The following is an 18,128-nucleotide window of genomic DNA, read 5'->3' as shown; positions in this document are numbered from 1 at the left end:
ACCTTAAAAAGAGTTTTTAGGGTTCAATCGCCGTGTTGTCTAACGATTGGGCGCTCGCAATCGCGTTCACTGTCTCTTTCCACCTTCATCCTATGACATGTGACAGAAACAAGCGGTGAAAACGATTGTGAGTCCAAGTGGGTCAAACAATAAGACCTCAGATGTTGGAAGTCGTAATGGAATGACTGCTCCGAAGCTCAATATACATCTAAATTGGTAATTATTCGGGCGTACATTAACCGCACCCATAGACCCACCCTACTCGTAAAACTTCTTGGTATATATATTTTTTTTATTATAGATATCCCCCTGCTTTTATTTTATGTTTTATTCGCATATGTAGACCCCTGAGGGTCGATATTATTATAGACAACTTTGGGTATCACTGGCTTAGCTATCTCGCACAGTTCTGGTGGAAATGGAGCCTAACAGTCACCGTAGTGTCCTTTTTTTGCTCAGTGTGGTCAAACCTTTAAACGTTTTTTTTAAGCTAGCCACACACCCAGCCGCAAAATCCCCTTTGAATAAATAGTAATAATAAAAACTTTATTAATAACAGCTAAACAATTAGAGACAAAAACGTGTTTATAATATAGTGCATGTTCTAGAGTTTGTCTGGTTTCTGATTTCCGTTTCGACGGTTTCTTCAACTTTGTGCACGCTCTCTTCTGCAGTGTCGAGGCCTTTGTGAATGTTTTCTGTAAGAAAAAAAACTAAATGTATATATGTGCAAATAGAAAGGTACTGCTTTTGCAGTTATTTTAGCTTATGATCTAATACTGTAATTTTTACTACGTACCTACAACATGTTCTTCAATAACTTTTCCTTTCCCCATGCAAGAGTTTTCTTTGTCTCGTATGTTCTGGAATATACGTGCAAATCTTCCTTTGTCATCCATTTTATTGACCACGACATCACTTTCCTCATTGTGTTCTTCATTGTCTATGTGATCCTCACTTCTAACGATCGGTAGGACTGCTTGTGTTTTAGCCACTTTTCCAGCTTGAGGACTAGATTTATCTGAACCACATGGTATTGTCTCGTTCTCAGATTGTCCATTCTCGCTTTTTTGCCCATCGTCGCTATGTTTACTCAAGTTAGGACTCATTTGTGTCAAGTCTGGAATGTGTAGCAACTCTTGTAGAATGGGAGACTTGGGTGGCGGCGAATTTGCCACTTCTGCAATCTTGTCGGGTATTTGTAGTACCTTTTTGACCTCGTCTATTCCTGGAGCTATTTTAGCTTCGGTTTTCTTAATGACATCTTCAACAACCTCGATTTTCTGGTGAGCTGTATCAGTAGCAGCTTCAAAAGCAGCGTTAGCAGCTTTTGTGATGTCAGCTGTTGTTTCTTTAACATGGCCCTCAATCTTCTCAGTTGCGTGGTCGACCATGGTGTCCATAGTTTCGATGACTTCCATTACTTCAGTTTTGAGGACAGGCGCGGTTGAATCTAGTTCGTCTTTTAAGTCTTCGACGCCGTGTGTGCTTCCATTGTCGTTCTCAAGGTCGTTTATGTTTACAATGTGCGAGCCGCTCACGTTGGCCTCTAGCGAATCGATCGATCCGGTTTCGTCAGCGTTGCCATTGATGTTGTCAACGTTAGCGTGTACATTAGAGTTGGTGATATCCTCCATAGTGTGTTCGTCTACTTTGACGGGTATTTTGAGCGGCGGAAGTTCAGTTAGCGAGATCTGTCTAGTTTCTTCGGTGACTAGATTAAAGTCGTTGTTGGTGAAGTCGGCGTTGGAGCCCTTAGTGGCTGTCAGTAGAGTGTGGCAGCCCCCGCAGGCCACATTGTCGACGATGAAGCCATTCATGGCTGTGACCCGCTTCGGCGAGTATTGATTGGTCTCGTTTGAATTGTCATCATTGTCTTCCAAACACAACTTGTTGTGCCGCGACTCGCCGCAAGTGTAGAGGAGGCCGTTGTCTGAAATGAAAGAGAGTGTAAACATTCGAATTTGATTCGAATTGCACTTGTTTTTTTAGGAAAAGTAGAAAATTTGCACTTTAAAGTTAAATATTTCGCAAACAGATCACTGAATCGAGAAACTGCGAGTCTTGGCAATCCGCCCCTGGTTTTAAAAGACCTATCCAACGATACCCCATACAATAGGGTTGGATGAGAAAAAAAATCATCCCCACTTTAGGTCTATAGGAGGAACCCTAAAAAAAACTTGAATTTTTTATTGTACCATTTTGTCGGCATAGTTTACATATATATCCGTGCAAAATTACAGCTTTCTAGCATTGATACTTGGGGGCATTATAACCAGAGGGGTTTGCTAAGACGATTTTTCGATTCAGTGATTTGTTTGCGATACATTCAACTTGAAAGTGCAAATTTTCATGAAAATCGAGTGTCCCCCCCTCTAAAATCTAAACTGGTGGGGGGGAAAATTTGAAAAAAATCGGGATGCTAGTAAGTATATCAAACTTTCAAGGAAAACTATAACGGCTAAGTTTCCTTGAGAACTATTAGTAGTTTAAGAGTAAATAGCAGCCTAAGGTATAAAATATACCTAAACTTTGAAGATTCCGAATAAAATACGAAATTCTTAGAAAAATATTACTTAATTTTTTCGTAATGGCTACGGAACCCTATTTTGGGCGTGTCCGACACGCTCTTTGCCGGTTTTTTAGGACACCTAGGGGCAGTGGCGGATTTATGTTTTTTAGGAGTGTAGGCCACTTTATATCCGCCGCCCTATGTAACTTTCTAAAATAATTTTCTCGTTGAAATCTGCCGCCCTAGGCTGCTGCGCTAGCACCGGCTATAGGCCTATTGACAAATTTAGGACACCTAGGGCTTTTCCCCACCCATTGATTAATTTTATTTGACGGATAAATGTGATGCCGTCTCCGTCTATTCGAACAAAACAAACAGAGACGGTCATCACATTTATCCGTCAAATAAAATAAATCAATGGGTGGGGAAACAGCCCAGCCTATCGTTAAATATCTACTTACAAAACCATCTTGTCCTACACGAAACCTTGGCGCATTACTCCCTAAAAAGTACCTACGCAATATTTCTTAGAGGGTTGTGAAAATGATGGAACCAAACTAGTGATAACAAAGTAAAAAAATAGTGTAGCCCTCGGCTAACAGGGAAACGTGTCATGACACGACCTACATTGAAACTAAACGCGTTAACCCCTTTAATACACAAACTAACGTGCCTTCGCTCGCACAAAAGCTTTACATTTAGGCCAAAATCATTAAACTACGTCATTCATTACCCACACAGACTCGAGATTAGATGTACGGCTTGCGGCTTAATACTTATACTAAACAACTAGCACTATATACCTAGCAATCGCTTTTTAAGTATCTAAAATTAGTAAATTGACTGAAATTCCCAGGTCAATTTGCTTTGAAAAACTTGCCACAAAAATATGTCCACTGTTCACAACGAAGCCGTCACTACTGCCAATCAATTTGTTATCCTTGACGCGTGTAATGGCCAGGGTATCATTTGATGGAATCGAACGCACGGAAATAGACGGAGGTGGGCCGATTTGAATGTAGCACTTTGATGGTGTGGAGTGCTTTGGTTTTCGATTGGAATGGACTTTGTGTAATAGCGGCGTGGCGATAACATTTTGCGTTAGGCAATTCGAAGAGAGAAGCGTGAGATCTTTGGCTACAGACTAAGACTTCGGGTACACGCTCATTTTGGCATCTGTTCAGCCCATCGTTCTGGGCAAAGTGAAGACAGAATTACCATGTAACTTAACGTTTTAAACTTTCGTGATTTTCACTCACGGAAGAATAAAAACAAGTGGAAGTGCTATGTAGGTGCAGCGTGCGTGCCACAAGTAAGCGGAGGTACGTTTACTCGATGCCAGTCGTGTTCAACATTGCGTAGAGTATGATCACTTTTAGTAGTGTCGCGACATTCCTTGTTTTACAGTAATTATGCCATATTGCTCAATTCTGTAGTTAGAAAAATTAGTCCTAACTTAATAAGTATTAATAATGCGAAATATTTCGCTCATCCAGTTGAATAATGACATATTTACAAGCAAACAAGTTTTAGATTTTAAATTTACGTTTTGATACAAAGCCGAACCAGAACTTCGCACAGCAAAACTCTGGAATGAACTAATATGACCTTGAAGCTTTCAAGAAAATAGCGTACTCCTGCCTAATAGCCCGACAACGCACTTGTGACTCTTCTGGTGTTGCAGGTGTCCATAGGCGACGGTAATCGCTTACCACCAGGCGATCCGTTTGCTCGTTTTCCCCCTATACCATAAAAAAACAATTGTGTCGATGTTCTGTTGGATGAGCGATTTGTCTGTGTGTGTGTTTTTTCCCTTTACGTTAAAACGGTTGGACGGTATGGGATAAAATGTTTGGAAACATAATTAGGCTATTTTAGCCCATTATTCCGATGTGTGTTCCATGTAAAATTCCAAAATTTTTAAGTTAATGAATCGCTGAAGCTAAGTTAAGAGATACATAATATGTATTAGGTATGAACTTTTGCACGGCAGTTCATTATACTCCTACAACGTACCTAAATAAAGACTGAAAGAACAAATTCTGAGAATTCTCATGGTAATTTAGTAAAATTCCGAAATTTCCATTCAGCTGCTAGATGCGCGTCTAAAATCTAGTACTGGAACACAATATAGGTAGCTTAACAAAGTCAAAGTATAACTTAGTAAAGATAACTTTTGCCTTAATCAACGTTATTCAACAAACTTGTCTAACTTACCTGTTACAAAGGCCGTGTGCATAGCGCCACAAGCGACCAACTTCAGCTGGTATCCATCAAACATCTTCTCCATATCGATTTCCATCGGTTGGGTCATATTCTCCACATCCTGGGGCAACCCCAACTGCCCCCGCTCGTTGGACCCAAACGCCAAGATCTTCGTCTCATCCATGGACAGCAGGAAAGTGTGGGCGGCGCCGCAGCACGCGCTCTTTATGGGTATGTCGAGAGGCAATACTTCGGGGACGTATATTGTGGTGGCGGTGCTGGGGATACCCAGTTTCTGGTTTTCGTTGTCGCCTGTTACGAAGACTGCGCCTTGAGCTAAAATGTAGAGGCATTAGTGAGTTAGCTAGTCTACCTCCAGACCTAAACTGCTTTATGTTATTTTTACAAACTTTTATTTAACTTGCCCTGTTCGTTTATTTATTTGGGTCAAACCTTGCAAGTTAAATTTGACCCACTTACAGTAGTCCAATCGACTTGAAATTTGGTAAACTTATGTAAATCTGGTGACAATACAATAATCTGATAGTGACATCCTGGTAGTCCGGGCAGGATCGTCTCCACTGGACAGAACTCTTCAACGGTTAATGGCATCGACTTGAAATTTGGTAGTCAAATGTAATTTGGATGACAATACAAGTACAGTCAACAAAAACTACAGTCAGCAAAGAAAGCTTGCATTAAAAATGAAATTTTTACCAAAAACTTATTATACTTTGAATTAAATAACTACGCTGTTCAAAACAAAGCTTATATACGGTCTCCCCATAACCTAGCTTTATGTCCACGCAGTAAGAGCGAAAAAGACGTTGATCGGCTCGGCCGACGCGAAACAACGTCTATCGACGGAAAAATGTCTCTTTCGCTTTTCTTGCGTGGACGTAAAGCGTTTTTTGATCGGCTGAAGCCTGTTCCGTTCGATAGGTGTGGGGAGACCCTTACTCACCGGTGATGAAAACGGTGTGGTAGTACCCACACTCTACGAAGGCGATTTTCTCCATGAACTTGAGTTCGGTGAAACTCGTGGACGCCCGGGTGTCCTCTCCGAGCCCCAGCTGGCCCTCGGTGTTGGAGCCGCACACGAACACCCGCCCTTCGTCTGTTCACATACATATAGCTCAATTTCAAGACATACTTGGTACACATAATATATACCTACTCGTATATGCGTTTTGTCACCTTTATCTATGCTCGATAACAAACGAAGGCTTCAGGGATTCCCGAATGGAATGGATGCTTACTCCCTTAAGAGCGAGTGAAAGAACCGAGTAGGTGAATTAACGCGCGCTATTCACTTGCTTAACAATACAATACAATACAATAACTCTTTATTGCACACCAATACAGCAAACAGTACAGAGAACACAAGGACATATACATAGAGATTACCTAACTAACTATAACTATTGATTAACTATGTTACGCCACTTATTATTTCTTTTAGGGGCTGTTGCACCATCCATTGATTAGTGTTAACTGACGGTTAAATGTGATGCCGTCTCCGTCTATTTAGAGACGGCATCACATTCAACCGTCACTTATCACTAATCAATGGATTGTGAAACAGCCCCTTAGTCTTGTAGTCTTACCCCCTGTTTCACCATCCATTGATTAAATTTATTTGATGGATAAACCTCCGTCTCTGTTTGTTTTGTTCGAATAAACGGAGACGGCATCACATTTAACCGTCAAATAAAATTAATCAATGGGTGGTGAAACAACCCCTTTGTGTTGTAAGTTAATGTTTGTTTACCATTGACCATTGATTGAATAAAGGAACCAAAACAGATAAAACAATGCTTATGCTTATTACTTGAAGGCCCCATAATAAGAATAGCGGCATAGTTTTAAATGTCAACTTTATAACTATGCCATCCTCTTTAGCTTCACCACTCAATGCCTCAGGCCGCTACAAGAGAGATAAAGACTCAACTATTGCCGTACCAGTAAGTAAAGCAGTGTGGTTGCTCCCAGCAGATACTTGTCGGATGTTAGGGTGCTCCTCCACTTCGACGTACTGCGGCACGGTGTGGTGCTCCATGTCTCCCGTGCCCAGTTGCCCCTCGTCGTTGCAGCCCACAGAGTATACCGAGTTGGAGTCTGTGGACGGAACGGTTTTTGAGTTTCCTGTCACAGTCAGGTAATGTGGAAATGTCTCAGTCACTATCGTGATATTTTTCTCCATGCAGTGTGACCCTTCGTGGCTTGATCACTTGACGCAGCTGGGCTGCATGACTTCATCTTACTGCCTAAGACTGAGATTGATTCAGTGGGGATTCTCACCCATGACACACACAGTGGGCGCACGGCCACAGACCACGAACACGGCCCGCGACTTGTAACAACTGGGCTGCGTTGCGTGACATCGTCCTAATGCTTGAGACTACCCATGACGAACACAGAGTGCGCGCGGCCACAGGCCACAAACATGGTGTGGCTTGAGCCACTTGACGCAGTAGGGCCGCATGACTTCATCCTGCTGCCTGAGACGGAGCCAGTGTGATACGCTTCCATGACGAATACCGTGCGCATGGCCACAGACCACGAACACGACCCGAGAATTGAAACAGTTGCGCCGCGTGACTTTATCCTAATTGTTGAGGTTGAGCCAGTACTCACCCGTGACGAACACAGTGTGCGCACGGCCACAGGCCACGAACATGGCCCGGTGCGGCTTGAGCCACTTCTATGCAGCTGAGCCACGCACGAGACTAATGCCTGAAACTGAGGCGGTGGCACACTCACCCGTGACGAACACAGTGTGTGCGCGACCACAGGCCACGAACATAGCCCGGTGCGGCTTGAGCCACTTGACGCAGCTGGGCCGAGTGACTTCATCTTTGTGCCCCAGCCCGAGTTGGCCCCACGCGTTTCCGCCGAAAACGAAGACTCGCCCATTTTCTGGTGATACAATTCGATATTCAAACCAATTTTACGTAGATTTATTAAGGGTTTAGTAAGGGTTAGTTTTCACCCTACGTTGAGTTGAGAAACAATAAGGTTTAATTAGAGCTCCACAAGTAACACTGGGATTAATGGGATCATTCTATATCACTGGGATCATCATCATTATCATCAGCCGCAATACTTTACGCTTAAATCATTATCATCAGCCTACAGCAGTCTACTGCTGGACATAGGCCTCCCCCAATGAGCGCCATTGCGCCCTGTCCTTGGCTAGACGCATCCAGCTTCTACCAGCATCGTTTCGCACATGGCTGGGGGGCGTTCAAGTAAAATGTAACGCAATTTTTGAGATTTTTGACCCACCTCTCACCATGTAACGCGCCGTAACATTTTTCTGTACCCCCCTCCCCCTTCCTAAACGTTACGTAACTCCCAAATGACCATTTTTATTTGATTTTTTTAGTTTTTCTTTAGCCGTTTTCCAAATTAAGATGTCATTTTTTGGCACAGTCACACTGGCAACTCAGCATGGGAGCATTTATAGGCCAATTTTAAGGCCAACAACTGATGATGCAAATTTCCCACTTTTCAGGACATATAGTATGTACTTACAAAAAAACTGTGACAAACACGTTGTTTGAACAACCCCTCCCGCCCCTGTAACGCATCGTAACATTTTACAAGACCCCCCTCCCCCAAATTGCGTTACGTAATACTTGAACGCACCCGGCCGGACACCGTAAAAACTTACGGCATATAACAGCGCTGTGCTCGTCCCCACAAGAGATGGCGACTATAGGGTCACTCTTGATAAAGAAGTGGCTCGGCTCGTTGTCGGCGAAGTGGGACTTGCCGAATGTGAACACGGCACCCGTTTCTGAAACAAAGTTTTTATAATGTCATTATATACGTAGACTAAACTTTTTATTTTTTTGATTTCCTTTACAAAGTTAGCTACAAAGCACTAGGTACAATAACAATAGCAATAGGCCCCACCTAATGAACTATACACAGGCCTAATTACTAGCCCTCACCTACAAGTCAAAAGCAAACATTCCTTCACCGTTTGATATACGATGTACATTAGTAATAGAAGAACTAACCAATAGAGGCGTAACCTTACAGGCCTCTCAAGTAGAGAACCATGGGATCGAACTTCGTCCGGCTAGCACTCTTGTTTTCATTTGCGAAATTAAACTTTTTTGTTTTATTCAATTACATATTTACTATGAACTTTTTACACATGCGAAACCAATGGTGTGCGTGAAGTTTCCAATCCACATTGGGATTTGTTGGGAACTATAGGCGAAGTCCTCTCAATCGGAGACCTCCAGACCTCCCCTCTAAATTTATGTCAAAATTTATGTATAGCCTATAATATGCTCTTGTTGTACCAGTCTTTTAATAATCTTATAATATATAAAATTCTCGGGTCAAAAATGTTTGTGACCGCAAACTCCTTCGAAACGGCTTGACCGATTTTTATATATTTTTCTGTGTATATTCGGTAGGTCTGAGAATAGGATGTACCTAAACTATTTTTCATACTTCTCCGCGGACGGAGTCGCGGACAACAGCTAGTAATAATTATAAGTTTATTTTTACATAAGCATGTTGCAGTTCATTATACACTTATTACAGTAATTAGTTTTGTACAAGAGAGTCATTAATTAAGTGATCGGATATTCTGTCCCCTAAACTGTATGAATACCTGTATCTTTTGGTTTGTTTCTCCATGGTTACATATCCGTAACAATTAAGACGGACGGGCGCTATTTCAGTCCGTGACCTAACCCTTCTGCTTTCCACTTTTCCTCGCCATTCTTTCAAGGTGGCCTTGTGTAAACATTGCAAGATGGTGTTTCGATGCTAAGCCTTTTTTAATTTTTGAAGCTTCCATTGCACTTTTTAAAAGTCGCTGAACTAATGTTGCTCAGTTTGAAGAGTACGAGTGTACGAGTGTTTTAATTATATGCTCGTATTACAGGCCACACCCGGTATATTCAAAATCCAAGAAATTTATTAACTGTAGCTACTGTAAACAGTATTAATCAGAGGCGTAGCTAGGTAACCAAAGGCCCTGGGGCAAAAAATAAAATAGGGCCCCAACAACTATTTAAAATCGTATGTTCCTTATTCGTCGTGTTCCGAATTCGACGTACCTACTCCAGATTTCTTTTATGGTTTGTAGGTGCGAGTCCGAGGGGCCCCCTGAGCTTGGGGGCCCCGGGGCACTGCCCCGTCTAGCCCTCCGGTAGCTCTCACTACCCGGATTGCCTCTTGATTTCGCCAGTTTTTAACCCCCGAAGCAAAAAGAGGGGTGCTATGTTTGAAGCCAATGTCTGCTGTCTGTGATGCCACAGATTTCAGCTCGCGCGAGCAGAGCGGTGGCGCGTAGTGTGCGTGTTGCGGCAGCCGCCGAGTCGCGTGATCCTAGAAGGGCTACGAAATAGCCCGAAACATGTCGAGCTAAACTCGGTTTAAGACGTGAGTTATCCGTTACAATATCGTTTAATATGATAGTATCACGTATATTCATGTTCGAAGCCAGTAGTTGTATGCCAGAATCGTAGCAAGTGGAAGGATGTATATAGTCTGCCTACCCCGTTGGGAAAGAGGCGTGATTTTATGTATGCAGGTATGTGTGTTTTAACGTGAAAGCGAGTTCCTTGCGGTGATTCCTTAGCTAGGAACCTAACAGTTTTTTTTCAAAGCAGTCAGTTTTTTTAACGGCTAACTTTTTAAAGTGACAAATGCCCTTAAAAAGGGGCTACCGATAATTCAGGATGATATGGATCTCATCAGATTAGCGCAAGGTCGCCGGAAATTATAGCTCACGAACAAAGCCTTAGTTTTCTTGGTAAAAGAATCCACTCACCCTTGACTTCATTTTGGGGGTGATGAATATGTTAAACAGGCAGTGCTGGAGTAATTTTAGAACGGCGTCGTATATAGCTAGGCTGTCTAAGTGGAATTTCGTAGCCGCTTGAAATAACATTGGGAAAAATGTGGTTATTTTTGTTGACAGAGGTACTAGTGTCATAAAAATTCTAATTAATTCATTAGATGATTAAGCCTTAGTTTTAGTATATTACAGTTGTTTTTTGTCATAATGGTTATTTTATTATTCTAATTGTCAATAAAAAAAATATTTTATATCAGAATATGTCGTGTTAAATTTGATGGATTGCAAATAAAATTAATCGATCAGTTAGATTGTCAAAAACTATTGGGTGCGAATTTTCTCTTTTTAACCCCTGATGCAAAAAGAGGGGTGTTATATAAGTTTGACCGCTATGTGTGTCTGTCTGTGTGTGTGTGTGTCTGTCTGTGTCTCCGTAGCTCTTAAACGGCTATATCGATTTGAATGCGTTTTTTATTGAAATCAGGTTTTCTAGCGATGGTTCTTTCTTCGACATGTTTCATCAAAATCGGTTCAGCCATTTTTGAGATATTGAACTTTAAAGTGAAAAAGTCGGGGGTTTTCTAACTTTTTGTTGCTTAGGTTAGGTTAGAAAATACAAACTGAGACATGGATGCACAGAAAAACCAGAAAAAGAGACCAGCGCTGGAAATCGAACCCAGGTCCTCAGCATTCTGTGGTGCGTGCCATAACCCTACCACTATAAGCAACCTGAGATATGTGTGCATGGGAGAAATTCGTGTCTGTACTCCTGTCCAGTGATAGTGTAGGGGTATGGCACGCAGCACGGAATGCTGAGGATCTGGGTTCGATTCCCAGCGCTGGTCTCTTTTCTGTTTTTTTTTGTGCATCCATGTCTCAGTTTGTATTTTTGATATGGTTTTACGGGATGACCGTAAAAGTAACAAATTTGGAGTTGAAATAAAAAATACAAAAATACTCCAAATAACCAATCATAGGTTAGGGTTAGGTTAGGTTAACATAACATAAGTTAGTAAACAAAAAATGATGAACTTTAGCCAGTTCAAGTTCCGTCACAGAATAGATAATAGTGCAAAAACAATATAACCTAACCAACAAATAGTTGGAAAACGCCACATTGTCACCCAAAGTCACTTCAAAGTTCAATATCTCAAAAACGGCTGAACCGATTTTGAAAAAAATGCCTAAGAACAATCGCTAGAAAACCTGCTTTCAATAAAAAAAACCGCATTCAAATCGGTACACCCGTTTAAGAGCTACGATGCCACAGACAGACACAGAGACACACATAGCGGTCAAGCTTATAACACCCCTCTTTTTGCGTCGGGGGTTAAAAATACGTGTACAATATTTTCTTATAGGTAGTTTATCTGATGGACTAAATAGAATATATTACACAAACGGAAACATACCTTTCAGATAAATATATAATATGTACTACCATCAACTCAATCATATCACTAGAAGTTGTTAAAAATTGCCGTGCAAGATTTGACCCACACAAACAAATATTGCAAAATGAAGCGCTTGTAAAATTGGATGGCAATCGGTTCACAAATTTGGAAACGGCGGTACCTACCATAGACAAACAGCAACAAGTGTCAGACATAAATAATACTTCTCTTTTTGCACAGAGGGTTAAAAATAAGCCAAAAGGCCTACCTGACTACCACATCAACTCGATCAATGGTGGACAATACCTTAAGCTTTACTTACCTAATTCGTTTGTTGACATTGGTCTGTCAAAATTTTGGATATTCATACTTTGTTGAAATTAAATTACGACCTCTAATATCCGGAAATGATTAGACTAATTTTAACAAATGATTTAAACGTTGACTAAGTTTGAAACACTAATTTTGTACTTATTACGTTCAAAATTTCATCGTATAACTCTTAGTGCCCTTAGAAAAGAGTTTACTGAGTCAATCCTATTCTGAAACCGGGCACGACAAGGCATTGTTCTTATTTAAAAAAAAAACTACAGCTGCATAATTTTACTATTGCAATTAACAATCCGTAACGAAAGTAATGTATAACGACACGAATGAAATTGCTGTTTTATGTCTAATTAAAATGCCATAAAACCTGCATTGGCAGCGAAACATACATTTGGAAGTGAGCCAAGTACGATTATTAAATGAAAAACCTTGTGGGGGGTTTGCCACAATAGAGAGATCGCTCTCCAGGGCCCAGTTTCTCGAAGCATAATAATAATATTAGTGTTTTGTCTAATTTTTTTATACAATCTATAAGACAAAACAATAATATTATTAGACTTATTAGTCTAATGTGCTTTTAGTCTAAAGTGCTTTGAGAAACAGGGTCCGGGCAGACGTTATGCCTGTGGACCGATCATGTCCGAGTTGAGAAACTTCAACGGCGCGATTCAGGATGTTGGAGTTTCTATATTTGCTTACTAGATGGCGCTAGGAGTCGCTACAATAAAATCATTTAAATTAAAATGCATGCAAATTTGGAGTCTGTCCCATAATGTACTTAGGCCCGCTTTCATAGCATGGTTAAATTAAAAAAATTAAATCATTAACATACATTTACTACTACCCTCCGAGTGTTACGGTTCCCTTCCAACAGAGACTTTGGCCTCATAGGAGGGGGGTGGGGGAGTGAGAGTAACTCTTGGGCCGGGGCATCCCGGGCAACAACGGTAAACTAATTTACTTTGAAGCTTTGAGAATAGAAGAGTTGTGGGGCGATTTTGAATGGGTCCCGACTGTTGAACTTTAAATCGCTTGATAGAGCTCTGGAGTACCTACTAGAGTTATTTGCTCCATTTTACTTTTTATCAAAAGTTTTTTAAGACTGTTGGGATTTTTAATTATTTTACCCATAGGTATGCATGTATGCATGGTTACTTTAGTTGAGTAATAAGGTAATAAGTATACACTGAAAATTTAATGTGTCTTACAATTTAAGATATATACAGCCCTGTGAAAGCTGGACGGAAGGACAGGATATAACAGGGTTCACTCGGTTCTTTTTGGATACGGAACCCTAAAAAGGAATCGATGTCTTCCTAACGACTGTACAAAGTCAAAGTGGCATTGCCAGGGGCGGGGCGGCGGCATGCGAATCAGACATTAGCATACGAGCGGTGTGAACTATTATATGCTAATAGAACAAGAATTCTAGTAATTTTTGTACTACATACCTACTGAAATGGAATAAAGCTAGCTGAATAAAGAATAAAATATAGTAAAAAACAGCCGTGGTGACCGAGTAGTTTGACCTATGGCCTCTCAAAGAGAGAATCGAGGTTCAAATACGATAACAGTTTTTTTTTGTATTAAAATGGTGGTTTAGAAGAGGATCGCTTTTAAATAATTTAATGAATCAGGCGTAACTTTGCGGAGGTCCATATCAATGAAATGAAACAATTACTTATGATTGCTACGTTTATGCAAAAAAATGTGTGTTCATGCAGTTGCACACTGTAAGAACACACACAAATCACACAAACCCATCTATCACCACCACCACAGAGCAATACAACCGTTCATCATGCTACCAGATGTGACATCTGTTCTCATAGATGGGTTTGTGTTATTTTGTGCGTGTTCTTACAGAGGTGGAGGAACTGCATGAACACACATTTCTTGCATAAACGTAGCTATCATAAGGTCGCGGGTGAGCAAAGAAATTGTGTCAGTTCAGTATCTATTAGTAGTGTCATCATCCCAGCCTATATACCTACGTCCCACTGCAGGGCACAGGCCTCCCCTCAGAATGAGAGAGGGCTTGGGCAGTAGTTCCCACGCGGGCCCAGTGCGGATTGAGAACTTCACACACACCATTGAATTGCTTCGCAGGTTTGTGCAGGTTTCCTCACGATGTTTTCCTTCACCGTAAAGCTCGTGGTAAATTTCAAATGTAATTCCGCACATGAATTTCGAAAAACTCAGAGGTGCGAGCCGGGGTTTGAACCCTTCCTCTGCTTGAGAGGCCATAGGTCAAACCACTCTGCCACCACGGCTTCAGTAGTGTCATGTGATGTCGTTTTAACGCGACACGTAACCCAGTAATTGTCACACCATTTTATGTCACATTCCATTAACTTGCTCATTTAAGTTAGAATTATTGATTAACCGTCTGTGTCTGTACATACTCTGCCATAGTGCACGGTGATTAAGATCTATAATATCTTCATCATCATCCCAGCCTATATACGTCCCACTGCAGGGCACAGGCCTCCCCTCAGAATGAGAGGGCTTGGGCCATAGTTCCCACGCGGGCCCAGTGCGGATTGGGAACTTCACACACACCATTGAATTGCTTCGCAGGTTCCTTCACCGCAAAGCTATAATATCTTATCTAAATTAATAAAATACTACGTTTTTATAAAAAAAAAACTCATTTTGAATACAAGCTTTATTGCTGATTGTGCTTTTTGTTGCTTTGTCATTCAAACTACATTTTCGTGTAAATTTTCGAGTCGAGCCATTAACCATTGAGGAGTTCCGTCCCGCGGAGACGATCCTGGCCGGCCCACCAGAATTACACTACCATATTAATTAGTATGTCAAATTTCAAGTCGATCAAACCACAACAAACAACATAAAAAGGTTAAAAACACAAACAAATAGGGTAAACTAAATAAAAGCTTGTAAACTTGTAAAAAAGACACACGTTGTGCTGTGTACTGTGTTTTTTTTTTAATTAAGTGAGCAGACGAGCTTGCGCTCCTTGCGGGCTACTCCGAAACTCGAAACTCGAAGTTCGTGTCGTGCGATCCCTCTCGCTCTCGTATCAAATAGTGTCAGAGGGACCGCACGACACGAACTTCGAGTTTCGGAGTAGCCCAGCTTGATGGTAAGTGGAAACTAAGGCCTATGGACATGAGCATGACATAAGACAACCAAACAAATGGCTGCGCTATCCGGCGGACTGAGATGGAATGCCTCTATGCCAATAATTTCCCTGGTTTACCCCTTAACCGGAACACAACAGTGCGAATAGTGTTATTTGCTTCTACTTATATATTTTGTGGACCAAGTGATAAATCGGTCATTTTTCATAATGCTTTTTTTATTTTTTTATTCGACTGGATGGCAAACGAGCATGTGGGCACGAGCTAAAACAGGTACTATGGAAGCGGTCCGCTCTTAAGGATAAATGTACTTAGTTTATAATGCGTTCTCTTTTCCACTGCGAGCATATTTAATTAATTCTATCCTACTATTACAATTATGACGCGAAATTTTTTATTCAATAGGATGGCAAACGAGCAAGTGGGCCTCCTGATGGTAAGAGATCACCACCGCCCATAAACATCTGCAACACCAGGGGTATTACAGACGCGTTGCCAACCTAGAGGCCTAAGATGGGATACCTCACGTGCCAGTAATTTCACCGGCTGTCTTACTCTCCACGCCGAAACACAACAGTGCAAGCACTGCTGCTTCATGGCAGGATTAGCGAGCAAGATGGTGGAAGCAAACCGGGCGGACCTTGCTTGCCTTGATGCCCGGGCATTATGAAAAGTTACAAATATGAGATAGTTATTTGATAAAAACTATTCAATTAATTACATTGCCCGGGTATTATGCATAATTTCTACCCCATACGGTCCGGAGTAGTCGTAGAACTATAAACATACTTAGTAGTTTACGTGCTACATCCGATTGTCGTCTTTTGAATTGTTTTATTTCAATTTTCGTCATACTCGGTGTGAAAAGTTGTATGAGTCACTCAGGAGCAAAATTATTTACATAATTATTTTCTTGGGCGGTAAACACTTGAATCCCTCATTACGCTCAGGATTGTATTGTAGAATCCTTCGCTACTTTTTCGATTCAATGTACCGCCCTAGCCGCAAACACATTATTTTGCTTCCTTGTGACACAAATAACTATATCTTGCTGTCTCAATCAGCTTCAGTAAACTTCGATAAGCTAGCTGAGAAAGCTAGAAAATTACGAACTTTTCCGGCAAAATACGATGACAAAACATTATTCACATCACAACATCTGTACACTTTATTAGCAAGGTAATATAAACTCATTGATATTGAACCTCCGAAAAGAAACGCCTTCAACAAAAAAAAAACAAATGACACTTTAATTTTTTAAATCCACTTCGAAGCATAGACTAATGAACGCGCGTTTTGTTTTTCGATTAAATAAAATGATTCACCTGGTATGTCATCCGTCATGGCGGCGTGTTTTTCAGCGTGTGTCCATGGCGGATCGACCGGCCGGCCGCGGGGTGGAGACTGACCGCTGGCCGGCACGCGCTACCCTTGGTTTAAAACACCGGTGTTGGCCACGGAGATATGTTTGCTAGATGGGCTGTACTGTAACCCACAGCCCTAGCCATCCTTACTGACTTACTTTGTTATAGTTGTGAGAGATAAAAAGATAGTTAAAAAAAATACGCGTAAAAGAGCCCTCTGCGGCCAAGGTACTTGCAGAATAAATGATTTGAATTTGAATACTTAATTGAATTTGGGAAACTTGAACTTGAGAAACATTTGTTTACACAATACAACGACTGTAACGACTGTTTAGACTGTATCTAAGTGAATTGTTCAGGGGCCATCAAGGTACCTACTACAATCGCATCGATGGCAAAATTAGGCGAATTACTTAGTTTCACAGATCAGTCCAAAGTACCAGACAGGCAGACAGAGTTGCTTTCGCATTATAGGCAATATTAATAAGGACAAGAATAGTAGTATGGATGAGGATTTGGTGTCCAATAAAAAAATATTAAAACGCCCAATTAAGTATTTCTGTTATGTAATTAATACCATTTCATAAACTCTATTTCTTTGGCAAATTGTTATTGTCGTGAAAACCATAGCCAAGTGAGCTCTACTCCCCTCATTTTCATCAATAAACTGGACTAAGAAGAGCCTTTACATACTTACCTGGGGTTCTTCTTAAAATGGCCGGTTGTAAGAAAATGATGTCGTGGGTGGAAATTAATAATTGTTTCACGTGGCTACAATGAAAATAATTGAAATTGCTGTTTGACTCTTGTTCGTAGACGATATCTTACTTAGGTTTGTTATTATTACTCTACTTACTTATAATAAAACAAATAAACACTCTAATTTTTAAATTGGAGTAAAAAAATTTTTGCTTTGTGTAGGTACACTTTTTGGAAAACACACAACCAAGTTCTGGCGTTATTTGACAACAAACAAATGAGTGTGCATCACATGATTATCCTGTTATAAGAAATGCTCGTGTTATATGTGCTCGTTTACAATATATTTGGAGGCCCCTGTATAAGAATAGCACTCACACAGTGACAAGTGACAGTACTTTCGTTCAATTCGTTCGTGCTGCCGTGCTGCTCTTGTAAATTGACATATAACTACTTACATGCACACACAAAAATAAGCAAATTTCTGCAAGACAAAACTTACTTAAACGGAAATATAACGGCAGGTTAGGCATTATATTAGATTATCGACAGTTTTTTTGTATGTCTTTTTATGTATTTAAATTTTACAGCACATTGGTTTTATTACTGTAATGCTGTAGTTTTTATTGATAAATAAATAAATAAGTAACTTGGTGAAACGCGCATCGGCATTCAAAAACAAAAGAACAT

General features: G+C 40.8%; 1 protein-coding gene across 2 annotated transcripts; it reads right to left on the bottom strand.

The window, feature by feature from the left end:
- Positions 1 to 516: 516 nt before the first annotated feature.
- LOC141433569 (uncharacterized) lies at positions 517 to 16,772 on the bottom strand. 2 transcript variants are annotated; one of them, XM_074095671.1, is made up of 8 exons: positions 16,701 to 16,772; positions 8,394 to 8,519; positions 7,481 to 7,636; positions 6,680 to 6,835; positions 5,682 to 5,834; positions 4,730 to 5,053; positions 800 to 1,933; positions 517 to 698 (listed from the first exon to the last, which is right to left on the bottom strand). In XM_074095671.1, the coding sequence occupies exons 1-8, from the start codon at positions 16,717 to 16,719 to the stop codon at positions 586 to 588; spliced, it is 2,181 nt and encodes a 726-aa protein (XP_073951772.1). In that variant the 5' UTR covers positions 16,720 to 16,772; the 3' UTR covers positions 517 to 585. The 2 variants fall into 2 exon arrangements, with proteins under 2 accessions (XP_073951772.1, XP_073951773.1); XM_074095672.1 differs by lacking the exons at positions 7,481 to 7,636; positions 8,394 to 8,519; positions 16,701 to 16,772 and adding an exon at positions 7,355 to 7,437.
- Positions 16,773 to 18,128: the final 1,356 nt, after the last annotated feature.

Source organism: Choristoneura fumiferana, chromosome 12, assembly GCF_025370935.1.
Source record: "Choristoneura fumiferana chromosome 12, NRCan_CFum_1, whole genome shotgun sequence".
NCBI classification, from domain to species: domain Eukaryota; kingdom Metazoa; phylum Arthropoda; class Insecta; order Lepidoptera; family Tortricidae; genus Choristoneura; species Choristoneura fumiferana.
The sequence above is the reverse complement of the archived record's forward strand: the minus strand, read 5'-3'. Positions and strand labels throughout refer to the sequence as shown.